The 16554-nt window shown below is 41.9% G+C and overlaps 1 protein-coding gene across 29 annotated transcripts in view; it reads left to right on the forward strand.

Annotated features, from left to right (window-relative positions):
* DST (dystonin) overlaps positions 1-16554 on the forward strand; it is a 428507-nt gene that overhangs the window by 266888 nt on the left and 145065 nt on the right. For all 29 annotated transcript variants that reach the window (XM_025215834.1, XM_025215826.1, XM_025215830.1 and 26 more), the window contains 5 exons: positions 1-133; positions 3178-3411; positions 3694-3972; positions 6274-6819; positions 12270-12446. In XM_025215834.1, coding sequence (XP_025071619.1) covers positions 1-133; positions 3178-3411; positions 3694-3972; positions 6274-6819; positions 12270-12446 — 1369 coding nt within the window. The remainder of the gene's footprint in view (positions 134-3177; positions 3412-3693; positions 3973-6273; positions 6820-12269; positions 12447-16554) is intronic.

Genomic DNA, 16554 nt, shown 5'->3' on the forward strand with positions numbered 1-16554 from the left:
GGAATGCAAAGAGAAATTGCAGGAAATATGTGATCTCCTGACACAAACAGAAAATCGGCTCATTGGTCACCAAGAAACTCTTGTTATTGGAGACAGTAAGGCTGAGTTAGAGCAATACCAAACTAAACAAGAGGTTTGTACAATTCTGTTCATTCATGCTCATGAAAGAAGATTTAGAATCATAGAAAGTTAGGGTTGGAAGGGACCTCAGGTGGTCATCTTGTCCAAACCCTTGCTCAAAGCAGGACTGTCCCGAACTAGATCATCCCAGCCAAGGCTTCGTCTAGCCAGGTTTGGAAGACCTCCAAGGATGGTGCTTTTGCCACCTCTCTGGGTAAACTGTTCCAGTGCTTTACTACCCTCCCAGTGAGAAAATTCTTCCTAATATCTAAACTAAACTTCCCTTGCTGGAACTTGAGACTGGTGCTCTTTGTTCTATCATCTGCCACCACTGAGAACAGTCTAGCTCCATCCTCTCTCGAACTCTCCTTCAGGTTCGAGAGAAGGCTGCTATTAAATCCTCTCTCAGTCTTATCTTCTCTAGATTAAATAAGCCCAGTTCCCTCAGTCTTTCCTCATAAGTCATGTCCCCCAGCCCCCTTACCATTTTTGATGCCCTCCACTGGACTCTCCAATTTGTCCACATCCTTTCTGTAGTGGGGACCCCTAAACTGAACACAATACTCCGGATGTGGCCTCACCAGTGCTGAATAGAGGGGAATAATCACTTCCCTTGACCTACTGGCAACACACCTACCAATATAGTCCAATATGCCGTTAGTCTTCTTGGCAACAAGGACACACTGTTGGTTCATATTCACTGTAACCCTCAGGTACTTTTCTGTAGATCTGCTGCCCAGCCAGTCAACCACCAGCCTGTTGTGGTGCATGGGATTGTTCCATCCTAAGTGTAGAACTTTGCACTTGTCCTTGTTGAACCTCATGAGATTTCTTTTGGCCCAATCCTCCAGTTTGTCTAGGTCACTTTGAATCCTAGCCCTACTCTCCAGCATATCTACTGCTCCCCACAGCTTGGTTTCATCTGCAGACTTGCTGAGGGTGCAGTGTATATCATCTTCCAGGTCAATAATAAAGACATTGAACAAAACCAGCCCCAGGACCAACCCCTGGGGCACTCCAATTGATACCAGTTGCCAGCTAGACATTGAGCCATTGATTACTACTGTCTGAGCCCAATGCTTCAGCCAGTTTTCTATCCATCTTACAGTCCATTCATCCAGCCTGTACTTTCTTAGCTTGCCTGCGAGAATGTAATGGGAAACCATATCAAAATCCTTGTTAAAATCAAGGTACACCACATCCACTCGTCTCCCTGCATTCACAAAGCCAGTCATATCATCATAGAAGGTAAGCAGTTTGATCAGGCATGACTCGGCCCTGGTGAATCCATGGTGATTGTTCCTAATCACCTTTTTCTCATTCAAGTGCTTTAGAAATGGATTCCTGGAGGATCTGCTCCATGATTTTTCCAGGGACTGAGGTGAGGCTGACTGGTCTGTAGTTCCCTGGATCCTCCTTCTTCCCTTTCTTAAATATGGGTGCTCTAGTTAAAACTTGATCCCTGGGGAAGAAAGGATGATCGGCATACAAAAAGCTTATCTTACAAGAGAAGATTAAAAGAATTTAGCTTGTTTAGCTTGGCAAAATGAAGGCTGGTGGGTGTTCATAGCTAGAAGAGAACTATGTAAGACAGGGTATCAAATTCCCATCCAGCCCCACAGGTGCTGCATGCATCACAATTCCTGGACTGGCTGGAATAGGTACCATGTGCAACACAGTCCTGGTACTTCTGGGGAGGTGCCATGAACAGGCTCCTGCTCCAGCCAGTCTGGGATCTGTGCTACATGCCCTCTGGCCAGACTGCGCTGCATACAGCACCCATTCTGGCTGCTCCAGGATCCACACTGCATGTACCTACCTGTACTGCACAATCTTAGAGTGGCCAGAATGGGCCCTGCCTATAGGACTGGTCTGGTGTGTGCTGTGCCCTGTGTGGGCCTGCTCAGGTCTAGGGGCAGTACCAGGGCCCAGATAGAAGGCCTCCACAGGCTGGATCAAGCCCTCAGGCTGTATGTTTGACACCCCTCATCCAGGATAAAAGACAATAGGCAATGCTGGCACAAAGACAATTGGCATAAATCAGCTGTAAATAAATCGGAGTTGGAAATTTTGAGGGGTGAAGTTCTGAAAGAGCCTTCAGGAGGAGTTATGGGAGCAAAAAAAAAAAAAAAGCCTAACTAGTTTAAATATGGAGCACTATTGATTCCTGGAAGGAAGGAAGGACTATATGATATGGTGACTGCAGTAGAGAGTTACTGGACTGGATAAGCTAGGAGGTCTCTCCATCATACTTTCTTAAGATCCTAGGAAAAAACTTGTTTAAATAGCAGCAACCATAGTCATTCTGGAATGGCCTATTTCTGAGTCTAAACTTCAGAAAAAAATTGGCAAGAAGTGACTGTGGAAGAAGTTAGGAATAAGAGCTAGTCCAGGCTCTCTCACTGGCCCTCCTACCATGGTGTTAATATGCTTGATTCTTTGCAAGTAGAAGTACTGAAGAGAAATATCCAGCTAATGTATATAACACTTTGAGCAAGCTAAGTTTTACAGCAGTCCAGCTGGCAGAGAAGGCTCTTCAGTTTGCACCAAGGAATCTGGTGCTATTCAAAGGGCAGATTCTAGTGCTGTGCAGCTTTAGGCACTGTCAACTCTGTCAGTCCTGGTTGCTGCCCTAGAAGCAGTCATGCTTGCAGGGCAGCAGCCAGGGCTTCAAGCACACCACCAGTTTGCTCACAGGGAAGGCAGGGGCAAGGGAGCATGGTCCTCTCCCGTAGGCAGTTGGGGATGCCTGTCCCCTGCAGCTACCTCCAGCTGATGCCCACATGGGGACTTAGTTGCTCTCCAGCCAGCTGCCTAGGATGCTTGTGCGTTCCTCTCTTTGCTACGTTTTCCAGTACTGCAGACTTCCTGGAAATCTGCAGCACTGGCATTGAATGCCTGTTCCAGCTTAATTTACCCCAATAAGCTCCAGATAAAATGGGTAGGTGGGATGAAGATAAATTATCCTGTCTCTCTGATTGAGGAGTTTTTGAGAAGTTTGAAGCAAAGTACAGGTAAATAATTTACTTACTATTATTTGTTCTTTTTCCCCACAAGGAGATACAGAAAGACATGCAGGCAAGTGCACAGGCACTGGCAGAGATTGTGAAAAACACTGAGATGTTCCTGAAAGAAAATGGAGAAAAGCTGTCACAAGAAGACAAGACTGCTCTTGAACAGAAACTTAATGAAGCTAAGACAAAGTGTTTGCTGCTTAGTCAGAAGGCAGAAGAATCCAAGAAAGAGCTGGATAAAGCTATGACAACAGCAATTAAGCAGGAAACAGAAAAGGTTCTCATGCAACCAGTCTACATCTTTATTTGAATTACTATAAAGTTATAATGGGAATAATCTTTCCACTTATTTCTGCTTTACTAGTATGATATTAAGTAATATTTTACCTAGGTTTCCAGCAATTACTGCTTGGATGTTTTACAAATACAGTAAATTTGCAATATGTTAGTAGACAGTTTCAAAACATTTTTAAAAAATCTTTTAAAATGATTGCACTATCTGCATTTGAAATTATATGAAAGCTAAAAGAGATTCAAATTGTGAACTTTCTATGTGTAGGTTGCAGCCATAGAACAACTGAAAGAGAGTAAAAATACAATAGAAAATCTCTTGGATTGGCTATCAAATGTGGATAAGGAAGCAGAGCATGGCAGGAGACATAAGCAGGCAATAGAACAGAATGGAATACATTATAAAGAAGGGGCTGAGAAGGCTTTGGAAGGAGAAGAGGATGATGTCAATGGTAACCTGTTGGAACTTCAACCAAATGAAGTGCAAGTGGATGGCCTAGTAAAAACCACAGAAGATAATCTCAACCAGCAGTATGAGAAAGTCAAGGTACTGTATATTACCAGCAACTAGAAATATTCAGGACTTGGATACTAAGGTGATAAGTCCCTAGGTACAGATTCAGGACTAACTGAGGTCAGCTGCATTTTTTTCATTGACTTCAAAAGACTTTCATTAGGCATCTGAGAAATAATTTATGTGCTTCTGTAAATATTCTGTTACTGTAGAGGGCATTAATGTGCCATTTACATCACAGGTACCACTGTTACTTTCTGTTGTAAGACTGGAAAAAAGCTGGAGTTTTCAATAGTAAATGCTGCTATCCAAATGGATATCCAATTATGGCCATTCTTTTCTAGGCAGCATGGTCTTTTTTTTAAGTGCTTACTATTGATAAATAAAGAACAATAGGTAGACCCATGGCTCTATAATACTGCCACAGTTCTTACTAAAATCTTTCTAACAGTTAAATTATTCAGCCTCTCATGTTTTCCCTTGGACACTAATTACATACAGCTGCAGATATTTGATGTTTGGGATTATTAGTTTATAATCTGTCACTTTAAAAGTGAGGCAGCGTGGGGGGAATACCTCTGAAAACTTCCGCAGGAGCTGTAAAATATCACAGCAATTTTAAATTGGATGGATATTGCAGTCAGACCAGCTAGCACTTAAAGATCATATTTGTTTATCGCACCTTAATTTGACTTTAGATGTAGTTTTGATCATCTGAAACAAATGATCAGAGTAGCTTCCTTATAAAGCCTAAGAAAATGGAAATATGGTTATGTCTGGTATCTACTAGAGCTGGCTGAAAAATGGGAAATAAAATTGCGAAAACAATGTTAAGTGGGGGTTGCCTGTAGCAGCCTATTCTACAAGACACCTAGTAGTTGTTTCTGTGGTAAAGTGAAGCGCTTCAAAAACTGAGGTTTTATGAAAGGGTATGCCATAATTCAGATTGTTTTAGAATGTAGTTCTAACCTGTATGATTTACAAGCATTAACTTGACTGAATCAGTATTGCATGCTTTGTGAACCAGTTTTTTATGACAAAAAGACCAGCATTCTGTAAATAAAGATATTTGGTAAGTATTTTAAAACTATTAATTAAAACTGAAGCATGGAAAAATAAAATGAGGAATGACCAGGATAATGGTAATTCAAAACATAAAAGGAAATATGCGTACTTCCCTTCATCTAATTGGCACTGTATACAGTTTGAATAAACAGTTATAGTATAGGCAACAGGTGAAGAAATACCTTAACATATAAAAACTGTCTGTATAAGGGGTTTTCAACCTTTTTTAACAAGTGTACCTCTTCTGGTGGTGGCAGTCAGATGCAGGGGGGGAGAGGGGTTCACATGCGGGGTGGGGAGGCTCACATGTGGTGGCCACCACCACCACCACCCACCACTCTGTGCCACTGCTGCCACTCACCGTCCTGTGTGCACTGCCACTATTGCCATCCACTGCTCCGCGCCCCACTTCCCACGGCCAGTCACATGTACAGCTCAATGGGCTGCTGACAGGCCTTGTGCCAGGCCAATCATGCGCTGCCCATCAGCCCGTGGAGCTGCCGGCTGGGTGGTGCCTACATGGCACCACCCACATGGGCTGCAGTGGAGCACAGCTGCTCTCACCCCCCTGACCCTGCTCCTGGGAGGCAGCAGTGCAGGGTGGCGGGTGTCAGCACAGGGTGGTGGGAGGCAGCGGTGGCAGCCACCACGTGTGAGGCCCCCCACGTCTGTCCTCAGAGGAGCGCTGCTGCCCTCATCCCCCCCTCCCTCCCCCCCGCCTAGCTCCATCCCTGCCCACCTGCGCGTACCCCGTATCACCTTTCCAAGTACCCCTACGGGTACACATACCCCCAGTTGACAACCCCTGGTCTATCCCATTGCACTTTTTATAATGAGTCCTGCTTTGGGCAGTGATCCAAGTCAATCAGGAAATTTTTGACTACTTTAATGATTAAGTAAAAAATGTTGGAAAACATTAATTGCTTCTGAAATGGGGGTTTCCTCTCAATCATGGACTATTCTGCAGGTTTCACTGTACTGAATGTGTTTTATAGATATATGAATATATTGTTAGTTCTTATTTTGATAAGCATCAGCATACTTCCAAGTTCCACTCATGCTCAAAAGGCTTCACTTATATATACAATTAGGATCTGATACATAAGTACCACCAAAATTTGAAGATGTTATATGATAAATAGGAGTGGCATGTTTAGTTAGATTACTTTAAAAGTGTTAACTGATCGGTCAGAACAGAAAGAAAAGCATTTAATTATTTGGAACCCTGTATGAAGATGTAATCATAGCATTTTTATATTTCTATTGTAGGCTCAACATGAGAAAATTATTTCACAGCAGCAGGCTGTCATAATAGCAACTCAGTCTGCACAAGCTCTGCTTGAGAAACAAGGCCACTACCTTTCTCCTGAAGAAAAAGAGAAGATGCAAAGGAATATGAAGGAATTGAAGGCACAGTATGAAACTGTTTTAGCTGAGTCAGAACAGAAAATGAAGTTAACACATTCTCTGCAGGAAGAACTTGAGAAATTTGATACAGATTATAATGAATTTGAAAGCTGGCTACGGGTGTCAGAACAAGAACTGGAAAACTTGGAGGCTGGTGCTTCTGACTTCAGTGGTATCATGGCCAAACTAAAAAGGCAAAAGAGTTTTTCAGAAGATGTTATTTCTCACAAAGGTGACTTGCGGTACATTACAATTTCTGGACAGAGAGTTATGGATGCTGCTAGGTCTTGTAGCAAAAGAGAAGGTGTTAAGGTTGACAAAGATGGTCTTGATACTTCAGTTACTTACACGGAGGTACAGAATAAACTGGATAGTGCTTCAGATCGCTTCAAATCTCTCTACACTAAGGTAAGTTTTATTTACCACCAATTAAGTTAAGTGAGGAATAGCTGACTTGTAAAATTTTTGGGTGAATAACAGGTTAAGCAATGGACAAACTACCAAGAAAAGTGGTAGATTTTCCATTACTTGAGGCCTTCATATCAAGATTGAATACCTTTTTAGATGTGCGTTAGTCAAAATCATATTATTTGGTTCTATGGCTTATGTTTTACAGGAGGTCAGACTAGATGAGCTAGCAGTCCCATATGGTCTTAAAAATCTCTGAATTTCTTAAAGCAGCATGTCTGAGTAACATGCTGAGAAGGAAATACATTCGTTGGCCCCTCTCATTGGTCTAGATACTATATCTGTCCATGAAGTGTACCTTGTAATGTTTCCTTCCAAGTGTTATTTCAGGGGTGGGAAAAATGGCAGATCTAGCTGGTGGCCAGACTCCATGCCTCTTGCCTGCACTGATTCCTGGTCGGTCTCCATGGGGAGCACAGGGCCATGACAGCATGGGGCCACAGAACTGGGGCTCTGTCCCAGCCTGGCCCCACATTGTCATAGCCCACACTCCTGGGCTCTCCATGGAGACCAGCTGGGAGCGGTGTGGGGCCAGGCATGGAGAGTGTGGGCAGGGATCTGCTCCAGGGCTGGGGCTGTGATCTTGAGGTGGTGACAGTGTAGGGACAAAGCTGGGGCAGAGCTGCAATCTGCCGCATGCATGCCCCTGACTGTGGAACTCGCATTTGTCGCAGAGGCTCATTCCTGGCCCCCTCAAAATCCTGGGGTCTCCCCGGCCTCACCCACCTGTCTTGCTTTTGGCTGCAGCCCCATCGCATCCTCATGGCTGCATGCCCTGCCCACATGGGTCCTGCCTCTAGTGGCGGGTGCTAGGTGGACAGGCTGGGGTGCGCAGGCAGTGGGACTAGGTCCAGTGGCAGCATCCAGAAGGAGCCACTACCACTGGGGCCGCTGGCAAGTGGAGTCCAGCCTCCAGGCCGGACTTAGCCCATCCCTGTGCTAGCCTATCTCTTGTCTTACTAATAAAACAGTTACAGTAGGAATTGTACCTTTGACAAGATTAGTATTAAAAATATAGTTTTGATAGAAAGCCTTAGTCTATCTGAGCTCCTAAATTAATTTGTCTTGGTTTAAACTCCACTTTTGGCAGCGGCTCACAGACACCAGTTGGTTTAAAGGGGCAATTCCATACTCTTCTGCCCAGCCTAGTTATCTGCAACCCTAGCAGTCTCAAAGATGTCCTGGGGAAATCCTGTGATGGCCCTGTACATGTAGGAGATCTGGATGGGAGTCTGTCCTCCAGCCCTAATTCTTATCCGTTTTCTGTGAGAAAGCTCCTGCAGGTCAGGACTAGATGTGGCATTTGTGGTTCATGTTCCCTTTGCTGACCCCTCCCACTCCAACACACCCATTGCTGAGAGAGCAGACTAGTTCTTTTGCAATAGGGCAGCATCTGCATGTTTACAGAATCTCACTAGACTTTTTAAATTTGTGTTGTGCACTAGAAATAATTGTTTTGTTTTTTTTAAAGTGCATATTAATGCTTTTCAGAGACATTAGATTAACAGCCTTAGACTAGTCTTTTATTTGTCTGCTACAAAGGTATAGTATGGGTACAGCAGATTCTCCATGCTGGCCTGCTAATGTGCATCAGAGCTGCCTTAAAATGATACCTCTAGGGAAGAAGAAATTCTGTCTCTTGTGACCATTAGCCTAGTGGACACCTGCTCACTAGATACTGCATTGATGTAATAACCAAGCTCATTTTGTATCTGACCCCAGAATGGCCTTTGGATAGCAACACCTGGCACTCTATTTAATGTCCAGTATTGATAAAACCAGGAAAACATCTTAGTTATAAATCAGGGTTGCATGTATCTGTTTGAAAGATTTATTTCTGTGTCCTTGTCAGAGGCTTAACAAAGCAGTTAGGCGTTTGGGGCAGCAGGAGCCATGGGGGGCAGCAGCAACTTCCAGCTGCCACTCTACCGCTGGTAGGTTGTGTAGCTGTGGCAGCACCTTTTATTTTTCTGTGAACACCCCTATCCCCACAAGTCAGCACTGTGGAGAACTCCCCCAGTCACCCCACACTGGTTTTGCTACTGGTTCTTATGTCATCTCAGGAGTCTGTGGCTTCAAGTCAGAGTCTTGCAGAGTCTATTACTGCTACCATGTTCGTTGGTGGGAAGTGGCAGCCTTTGGCTAGGATGCTTATGGCACTAAGGCCTGTTCTTATGCCTCAGAGTTTGTTCTCTGGCTGCATATTTTATAGACACTAGCAGTTTTCAAAGCCAACAGAGGATATCCTTTATTTCCTGGTCACCATTCCTTGTTCTTATGGTTTTATGACCAAGCTCTTGCATAATTGCGTTCTCATAGTTTGATTAAGGACAGGACATCTTAATAATCAAGCTAAATTCTAATTTGTTTTCTTGAAAGCTTGTGAATAGGCCTCCCTGCACATGTTTGGGAAAATTCATTTTCATTTTCCCTCTTGACTTGGAATAAAAAGTAAAACCCAAACTTCTTCAGTTTGTGCATTGGATTTGCTCTCAATGATTTGTCTGAGAGTGGTACTTTTCTGGGCGAGGGTACCCAGATATTTGTAAAGATATTTAACATTTTTAAACAGCTTCTGTTTTGTGTGCATTCATATCGGCAGATGCTAATTGGTGTTTCTGTGTGTGTAGAGATGCTTTATTGCGCAGCAGACTAATCCGATGTGCAGTGAAGTGTCATCACCTACAAGTGTGCAGCACAGTAGACTAATTTACTCTGCTGCTGGATAGCCCCGTCAGATACAAGGGGTATCCAGCAGCACAGGAAATAATTATGCTTAAACTTACTTACTTATTCAGTCGCATTAATGTTAATTGTACATGTAGGACATTTATAGACGTGCTTGGGGGAGGAGGGGCAGGGCTTTAATTAGAGCAGCTCCAGGAGCCACTCCAATTAAAGTGCCTGAAGCATCACATGTATCAGTGTCCCCATGCTGAAAAATGGTGGTGGAGGTGCTTTAACTAAAGCTCATTGAAGTTCAAGCACCCTCATGGCCATTTTTCAGCAAAGGGACTGATACATGTGACATTGGAGTCTGCTGGAGCATGATAATTAATGGAGTCTGCTCTGACACATTGTAATTACAGCGCATAGGAGCAGCCTCAGTGTACATGTATAGGTGCTTGTAGATGCTCCCAGAGAGTGGTGGCTGGCCCTTAATATTCAAAATAAAAATCTTAGACATTTCTTCATTAAATTAAGCATCTCTAAGAATCTTAAACATGAAGATTTTTAAAGAAATACTTTACAAATTTTGTTTTGGTAAATTAGTTGCAGGAGTGGTAAGAGCTTCGGACAGATCCCCACCCCCCCCCCCTTTTTTTTAATATAAATAAAGAAATTCAGCTTTAGAGTGCGTTTGAATATATACTATTTTGTGCATAAACTTGGCTGTTGTACAAAGGTGCTAGTTGTCCCTAGACAGACAAGGTTCTTTGGGTGAATCTGATATATTTTATTAGACCAACTTAAATAGTTGGGAAAAAAAAATTAAGCAAGCTTTCGGGTTTAAAAACCCTTCGTCAGGCTGAGGAAGTTTCTGCAGTTAGTGTGTGCTCTGCCTGGATGGAATGAAAAAGAAGCCAGAGGCTGGGCTGTATGCATGCAAGACAGGCAGCCAGTGAAGATGTAGATTGAGGAATCAATGGGTGAGAGGCAGGCTGGGTGTGGTGGAGAAGGGGAATGAATAGTGGAGAGGTACCTGGGAGTCAGATGTCAGGGAGGTTATAATGTGTCATAAATCCAATGCCTATATTTAGTTCATGATTTTTAGTATCCAGGAGCTTGATGAAGTAGAGTTCTCGTCTCTGAGAAGTGTTTTGTAAGTTTTCTTTGAGGATTAGAACTGAGAGATTGGAGAGAGAGTGGTTGTTTTGTGAGAAATGTGCTCCCTAGATGCTTGGAAAGATACATGAAATGTCTTTTTAATATTAGCCACTAGATGGAGACCGAGTAGCAAATGTGAAATATTCATCTAATCTTCAGAAGACAAATATTTAAAGTAGAAGATAAATATTGTGATATTATACAACCACAGTATTTTGTCTATGAAAAGTGTCTCCCCATACACCAGAAAATTCCCCTGATCTTTTATTGCTTGGCACTATATGATGTCTGAAAGCATGTTAGAGCATAATCTCAGTGTCTCTGGCTGGAAAAAATGTAGCATCTATTAAAAAAACACAAAACAAGGTGTATGTCCTTTAAGGCTCTTTAGGAGGTTCAGACTTAGTAAATAAATCACTGCTGAAAAACAGGGTCCCCTTTTGCTCACATTTTGGGACTCTGCTATCATTGTCATATGAATATTCTTATTGCAAACATGGTAAAACAAACTCAGTGGTGTTCTGAACTTGGTTTCCAATGATACTGAACTTAGTATTTTTTTCACAAAGCAAAAAACCTCTGATAAAAGGATAAATCAGAACTTTTTAGGCTATATTAAGGTGTTATGTCACAGAATGAAAAATATGCACCTCAGTTCTACAAATGAAAGTGAAGAGTGACCCCAGCTGACATCAGTTGAGCTGCAGTGATATAGCAGAATCAGGCTTAATCTTTGTTAGACAAGATGTCCTTATTCACTTTTTTCTAAGCGCTTGCTTACATCTCAGTCCTACAAAACAATTCAGTCGGGCAGCTGTCGAGCTCAGTGAGCACTTCACTGTGGCTCACCTATGGCAAAGCTTCCACTAGGTCAGAGGTTCCCAAACTTTTTCTTACTGCATACCCCCTTCCAGATTTACCAGCTGCCCACCAGCTTACATTTTATATTTTAACCCCTTAAATGCCAATTATTATTGTAATGAAAATTAAAATCACTATTACACAATTTCGCCTGTGTATCCCTCAGAGGTATCTTGAATAACACAGTTTGGGAACCCCTGCACTTGGTAATCTGTAACATTTTAGTTGATGTGCATCATGTAGCCTAGGCAATACCATGTATAGTTTTCTTGCCTAGTTCTCCCTCTGCACAAATAGTCCATTTAATAATTATTAACAATTAATTTATAGATTTAAAATGTATGTATTGTATTGTCTACTTTACATTCATGATAAAAACAACTATAGTCCTATGGTCAAAGTTTTTGAGGTTTTCAGAGTTGGATGCCTTAGAACAGGTACCTACATCTGTATATGTATTCATATAAAAAGATATTTTGATATTTAGAGATGCTGAACATTTGTTCCCAATGGCTACATTTTAGGTTTCAAAATGTAAACATCCAAGTACAAGCACTGGATGATAATAGTAAGAGAGATAATAATCATAAGGTGAAAGACTATTTCATTTTCTGAAATACCCAAGAATTATCTTCACTCACGTGGAAAAAAAATCACGGAAAACATATGTTTTAGTTTCTGGATTTTCTTTTATTTTCTAGTGCAATATCCTTGGAAATAACCTTAAAGACCTTGTAGACAAGTACCAGCATTATGAAGATGCATCATCAGGTCTTCTGTCAAGTCTTCAAGCTTCTCAAATAGCTTTGAGCAAACAACTTTGTGAAACAATTGCAGTGGATCCTAAAAACCTCCAAAGGCAACTAGAAGAAACCAAGGTAAAATGCCCTCCAAATCAGTAAAAACACCCTTATGTTAAAAAGAGGTGCTGGTTATTCAAAAATCAGGAAAATATGACATCATCAAAGTAATTAAGGCTGCTTGCAGATGTTAAAAAAAAAAGTTCTTTACTGGAAGAAGCACATTACTTTCACCTGGCTCTGCAGCATCTGTACAGATTGGGTGCTTCAGCAGGGCTTTTGGTGCTTTTATCTAATAGCTGAGTCAATCATCTATTAGATGCAAGCAGCAAAAAGGCACCACCAAAGTGCCCAATCTGTACAGTTGTTGGGCGAGCCGGGTCCAACTATTGTAGTGCCTCTTCTGGGTATACGCTGGGCTTGGCATGGGAGTGTGTAGAGTTTAAAGTGTTGGGTTTTGTTTTTTGGGGTTTTTTTTTAAATGTCTACAAGCAGCCTAAGGGTCCAATTCTTGCCTCTCTTGGATACACCCAGTTCCATATAATCCTTGAATTTGGCTATCAGAGGTCTCATTTAATAATTTTTATGTCAAAATAAAAAGTATGAGGACTGGTTTATGTGGTGAGGAACAAAAACAAGTGGAAACATAAATGCTTACCAACAGTAATCAGGTGAGGGGGTAGAACCTGGAAGGATTACCATCTAGGAGGGGATTGTGTCATTGTGAGAGCGCTGTTTGTGAGGATTTAGACTGTTTATTAGTGGATAAATGAACATCTTCCCCTTATCTTTCACTGCCTACTCTGTGGGTTTCTTCTTTTTCTTTTTTTTTTTTGTCCTTCCCCTTTCCTTTTATGCTGGGAGGTTATTAAATAGGGTCAAAGGAGTTGTCTTGATGAATCAGACCTGGGATCAATCCTGTCTGACAGTGTCCAACACCAATTGCTTCAGAAGAAGGCAGTAAGATGATATGGGATAATTTAGGTCTCCTCTTTGTCTCTAAGACTGTCTCTTATTTACCAAAAACAAAACAAGGAGGGTTTTGGCATTAACTCAGGGTGCAGACAGAAGTGCAGCTGCCATCTGTAACTCAGAACATTTCTGCAAAGTGTTCTGAGTTACAGCGTTACCCCAAACAGTGACCAAACAGAAGTTCACTGTTGGATCCAGAGGGGAGGGGAATCTAGCTGTAGGCTCCAGCCAGGTTCCCAAAGCAATGGCTCAGCTCCCTGCCAGTACTGATGATTTTCAGAATGGGAGGGGGAGGAAGCAGTGGAGGGAGCTCATTTTTGGGGCTCCTCAGCCGGTGATGAAGGGTTGGGTGGGTGAATTGGAGGCCCTCCCCCACCTGGGGGCTGAAAAAACCCCCAGACTGAACTCCTTCTGCTGCCTTTCCCCCCTCCCATTCTGAAAACAGCCACAGGCTAGGGGTTCTGCAGACAGAAGTTACAGAAGAAGCTACATTTTGAAACGTCTTATCTAATACCTCATGAAACAGAGGGGTCAGATTTTCACCCGATCGGCCATTTTTTAAACTGCCTGCAGCCATGCATTTGTGTTTGGTCACAGCTATAAACTGCTTTCTATGGCCAGGTGAGGTAAAAATTGTCACTTCTGTCTGCACCCGCAGGCTATCTACCTTGACGGCAGTATATGAATGGAGACAAGGCAGAAAAGTGTTCACCTCACTGTAGCTAACGGAGTTAGACCCCAGCTAAGAAAAAGGAAAAAAATCCTGTGCCAGAAGGAACTGTGTGTGCTCTGTTCAACAGTCGGAGATGATCCAGTGCAACTGGAGTTAGGGAGTAGGGAGCCACAGAGACAGGTTCTGTTTTGGTAGAATAGCAGTAGGCTTGAGATCCTGCGTATGAGTTGTTTTATACGAGGGTTGATGAACTCCATCATGTCTGAACAGACTTCTGAGGTATTGATTGAACCCCCACTAACATGTGCCACACATGTTTGCACCAGGACAGGTTCCTTCATTGCCAGGGGGTGGAGATTCACCAGAAGAGCAAAGCGGGAGTGATTGCCCTGTGTGCGGTAGCCCTCTTGGAGAATCCCAGCAGAGGGCAGCAGCTTTCCGTCATTGCCAGGGCTCCATAAATACAATGCTAGCGAAGATTGGGGTGCAGTGGTTGCATCTCTTCCTACTGAGCTGTAGGCCCAGGCCTCTGCTAAAGCTGAGAGTACCTTGTATCAGTGTGATCAACGTCTCTAGGTAGATTTTGTCACAAGAGACCATTGTTCCTGGGTCACATGAGGAGGCAAACCCAAGCAAAATCTAGGCCTTCAAGTTCACAGATCTAGAAGCAGAATTAAAGCAAAATGCATTTTAAAACAAAACAAAAAACATCCTGTTGTGAACTCTTGACCCTATTGGTGTTATTGACAGAACTTTTATTGATTTTGGAATTACCCTAGATTTTTATAAAACTGTTAAACTGCCTCCTACTGTAATTACAATTCAATTGTGCAGGTTTTTATTTGCTTTCTGCCTGGCAAGATGACTTTTCTATACCTGCTCTTTTTGTCAGTGCTACATAGGGTATTTAACATATATCTTATGATGTAATTAAAAATAGTTCACAATCCTAGAATCATTTATGAAAGGGCTGGTTCAGTCAATATTACCTTTCTTAACTATTACAAATTTCATACCAGACAAACATTTTCTTTAGCTCACAAACCTATTGAGAAACAATAGTCAGCTTCTTCAGGGAAAGGAGTGCTGTTATTATCCCCAGTCAGAACAAGGTAGGGAAAAAAATCTCACACATGGCAACAATGAAAGCTGCAACTGTGTTGTCCTTTGGTACAACACACCAGAATAATAGATGTCACTGTGATGTTACAGTATTCATCAGACTTCAAAGGAAAGTAATGTTTATTATTCTTGCATTGTTAAAAATGCGAACTCGGAACCTGAACTTCAATGTGATTAATTACATTTGTGCTTTCAGCAATAGAAAAGCAGGAATAGCACCAATTACAAACTGAAGCTGGTTTTAGACATTTAGTTGTCTCCTCTCAAATTAAATATATTCTTTTTAATGCCAATTTCCATGGACCTGATACAGAAGAAGTGAGCACTATGGCTGCTTTATGAAACTCCTACAGGGATTACTTAGGGTACAATAGACACTCAATGAGTATGTTAGGAAGGAGGGGACGTTCCAATGGCTCATAAGACTCAAAGGAGGAGGATCAAGCAGAATGAGTAAAGATGGCCAATTAATGAAAGCAAAACAAAGAGCATTTTTTTAAAAGTCAGGTGTTGCAAGTTAAAGCAGTCTCTTGAAGCCAACACATGCAGCTGATATACAGCCAGACCCTGACCTTGGCAGTGTGATGAGGATAATCTTTTTATAGGGATTAACTGTTCTTCAAAATATTCTACGATGCCTTAGGCACTAGCTAGTTCACTTTCTATCAACATCTGATGTGTTCCATTATGTTATGGGTAGTGTTTTGGTTTTTTTTTTTTAGAAACACAGTATTTGCAGCCAATATAGGGAAAATACCACTTTGTTTATGTTGTACTTGTTTTATGGCAGCTGGAGTATCAGAACATGTCATATACTAGCATGCTGTTACTATTCTCCAGATACTAATGCTGAAGCTAAAATGCTGGTTTTAGACAAGAATTATTTCCTTGTCTTGGCAAGAAGAGATATAAAGGATTAACTGTTAGTTCAGCATCCTAAGTAAATGCAATACTTCAGTGTGTGTGTGCCAAACACAGTTCAGAGTCCCTAGTAGACGATATAAGAAATCCACGTGAAAGATAAGAAAATGAAACAGTACAGTAATCAAATAGGTAAACAAAGAAAGTGTGACCTTTGTCACCAAAATGTTTATGGCCCCAGGAGGGAGCTTTAAGACAAGGATGAAGATCAGCTTGTTTCAAGATAGTTATATTCTTCCTTTGGTATCTGCCAGGACCTGTTCAGCAGATCCCAATGGAAACTGTCTTTTGCACTGAAACTTGTATCACTGTGCTAAGAAAGTCCTGTTTTACTTTTTGACAGTTGTTAAATCAGGGAAAAGTATCTTTAAAAAAAAATTGTATAAAAGATACTAAAGTTCCACAGCAGAAATTAATTACTAAGATAAGTGCTGTAAAACAGGAGATAAATAAGATGTTGGATAAACTAACATAAGATCCTTGAGATCATCATTGGCT

The sequence above is a fragment of the Alligator sinensis genome, unplaced genomic scaffold (genome assembly GCF_000455745.1).
Source record: "Alligator sinensis unplaced genomic scaffold, ASM45574v1 scaffold482_2, whole genome shotgun sequence".
NCBI classification, from domain to species: Eukaryota; Metazoa; Chordata; order Crocodylia; family Alligatoridae; genus Alligator; species Alligator sinensis.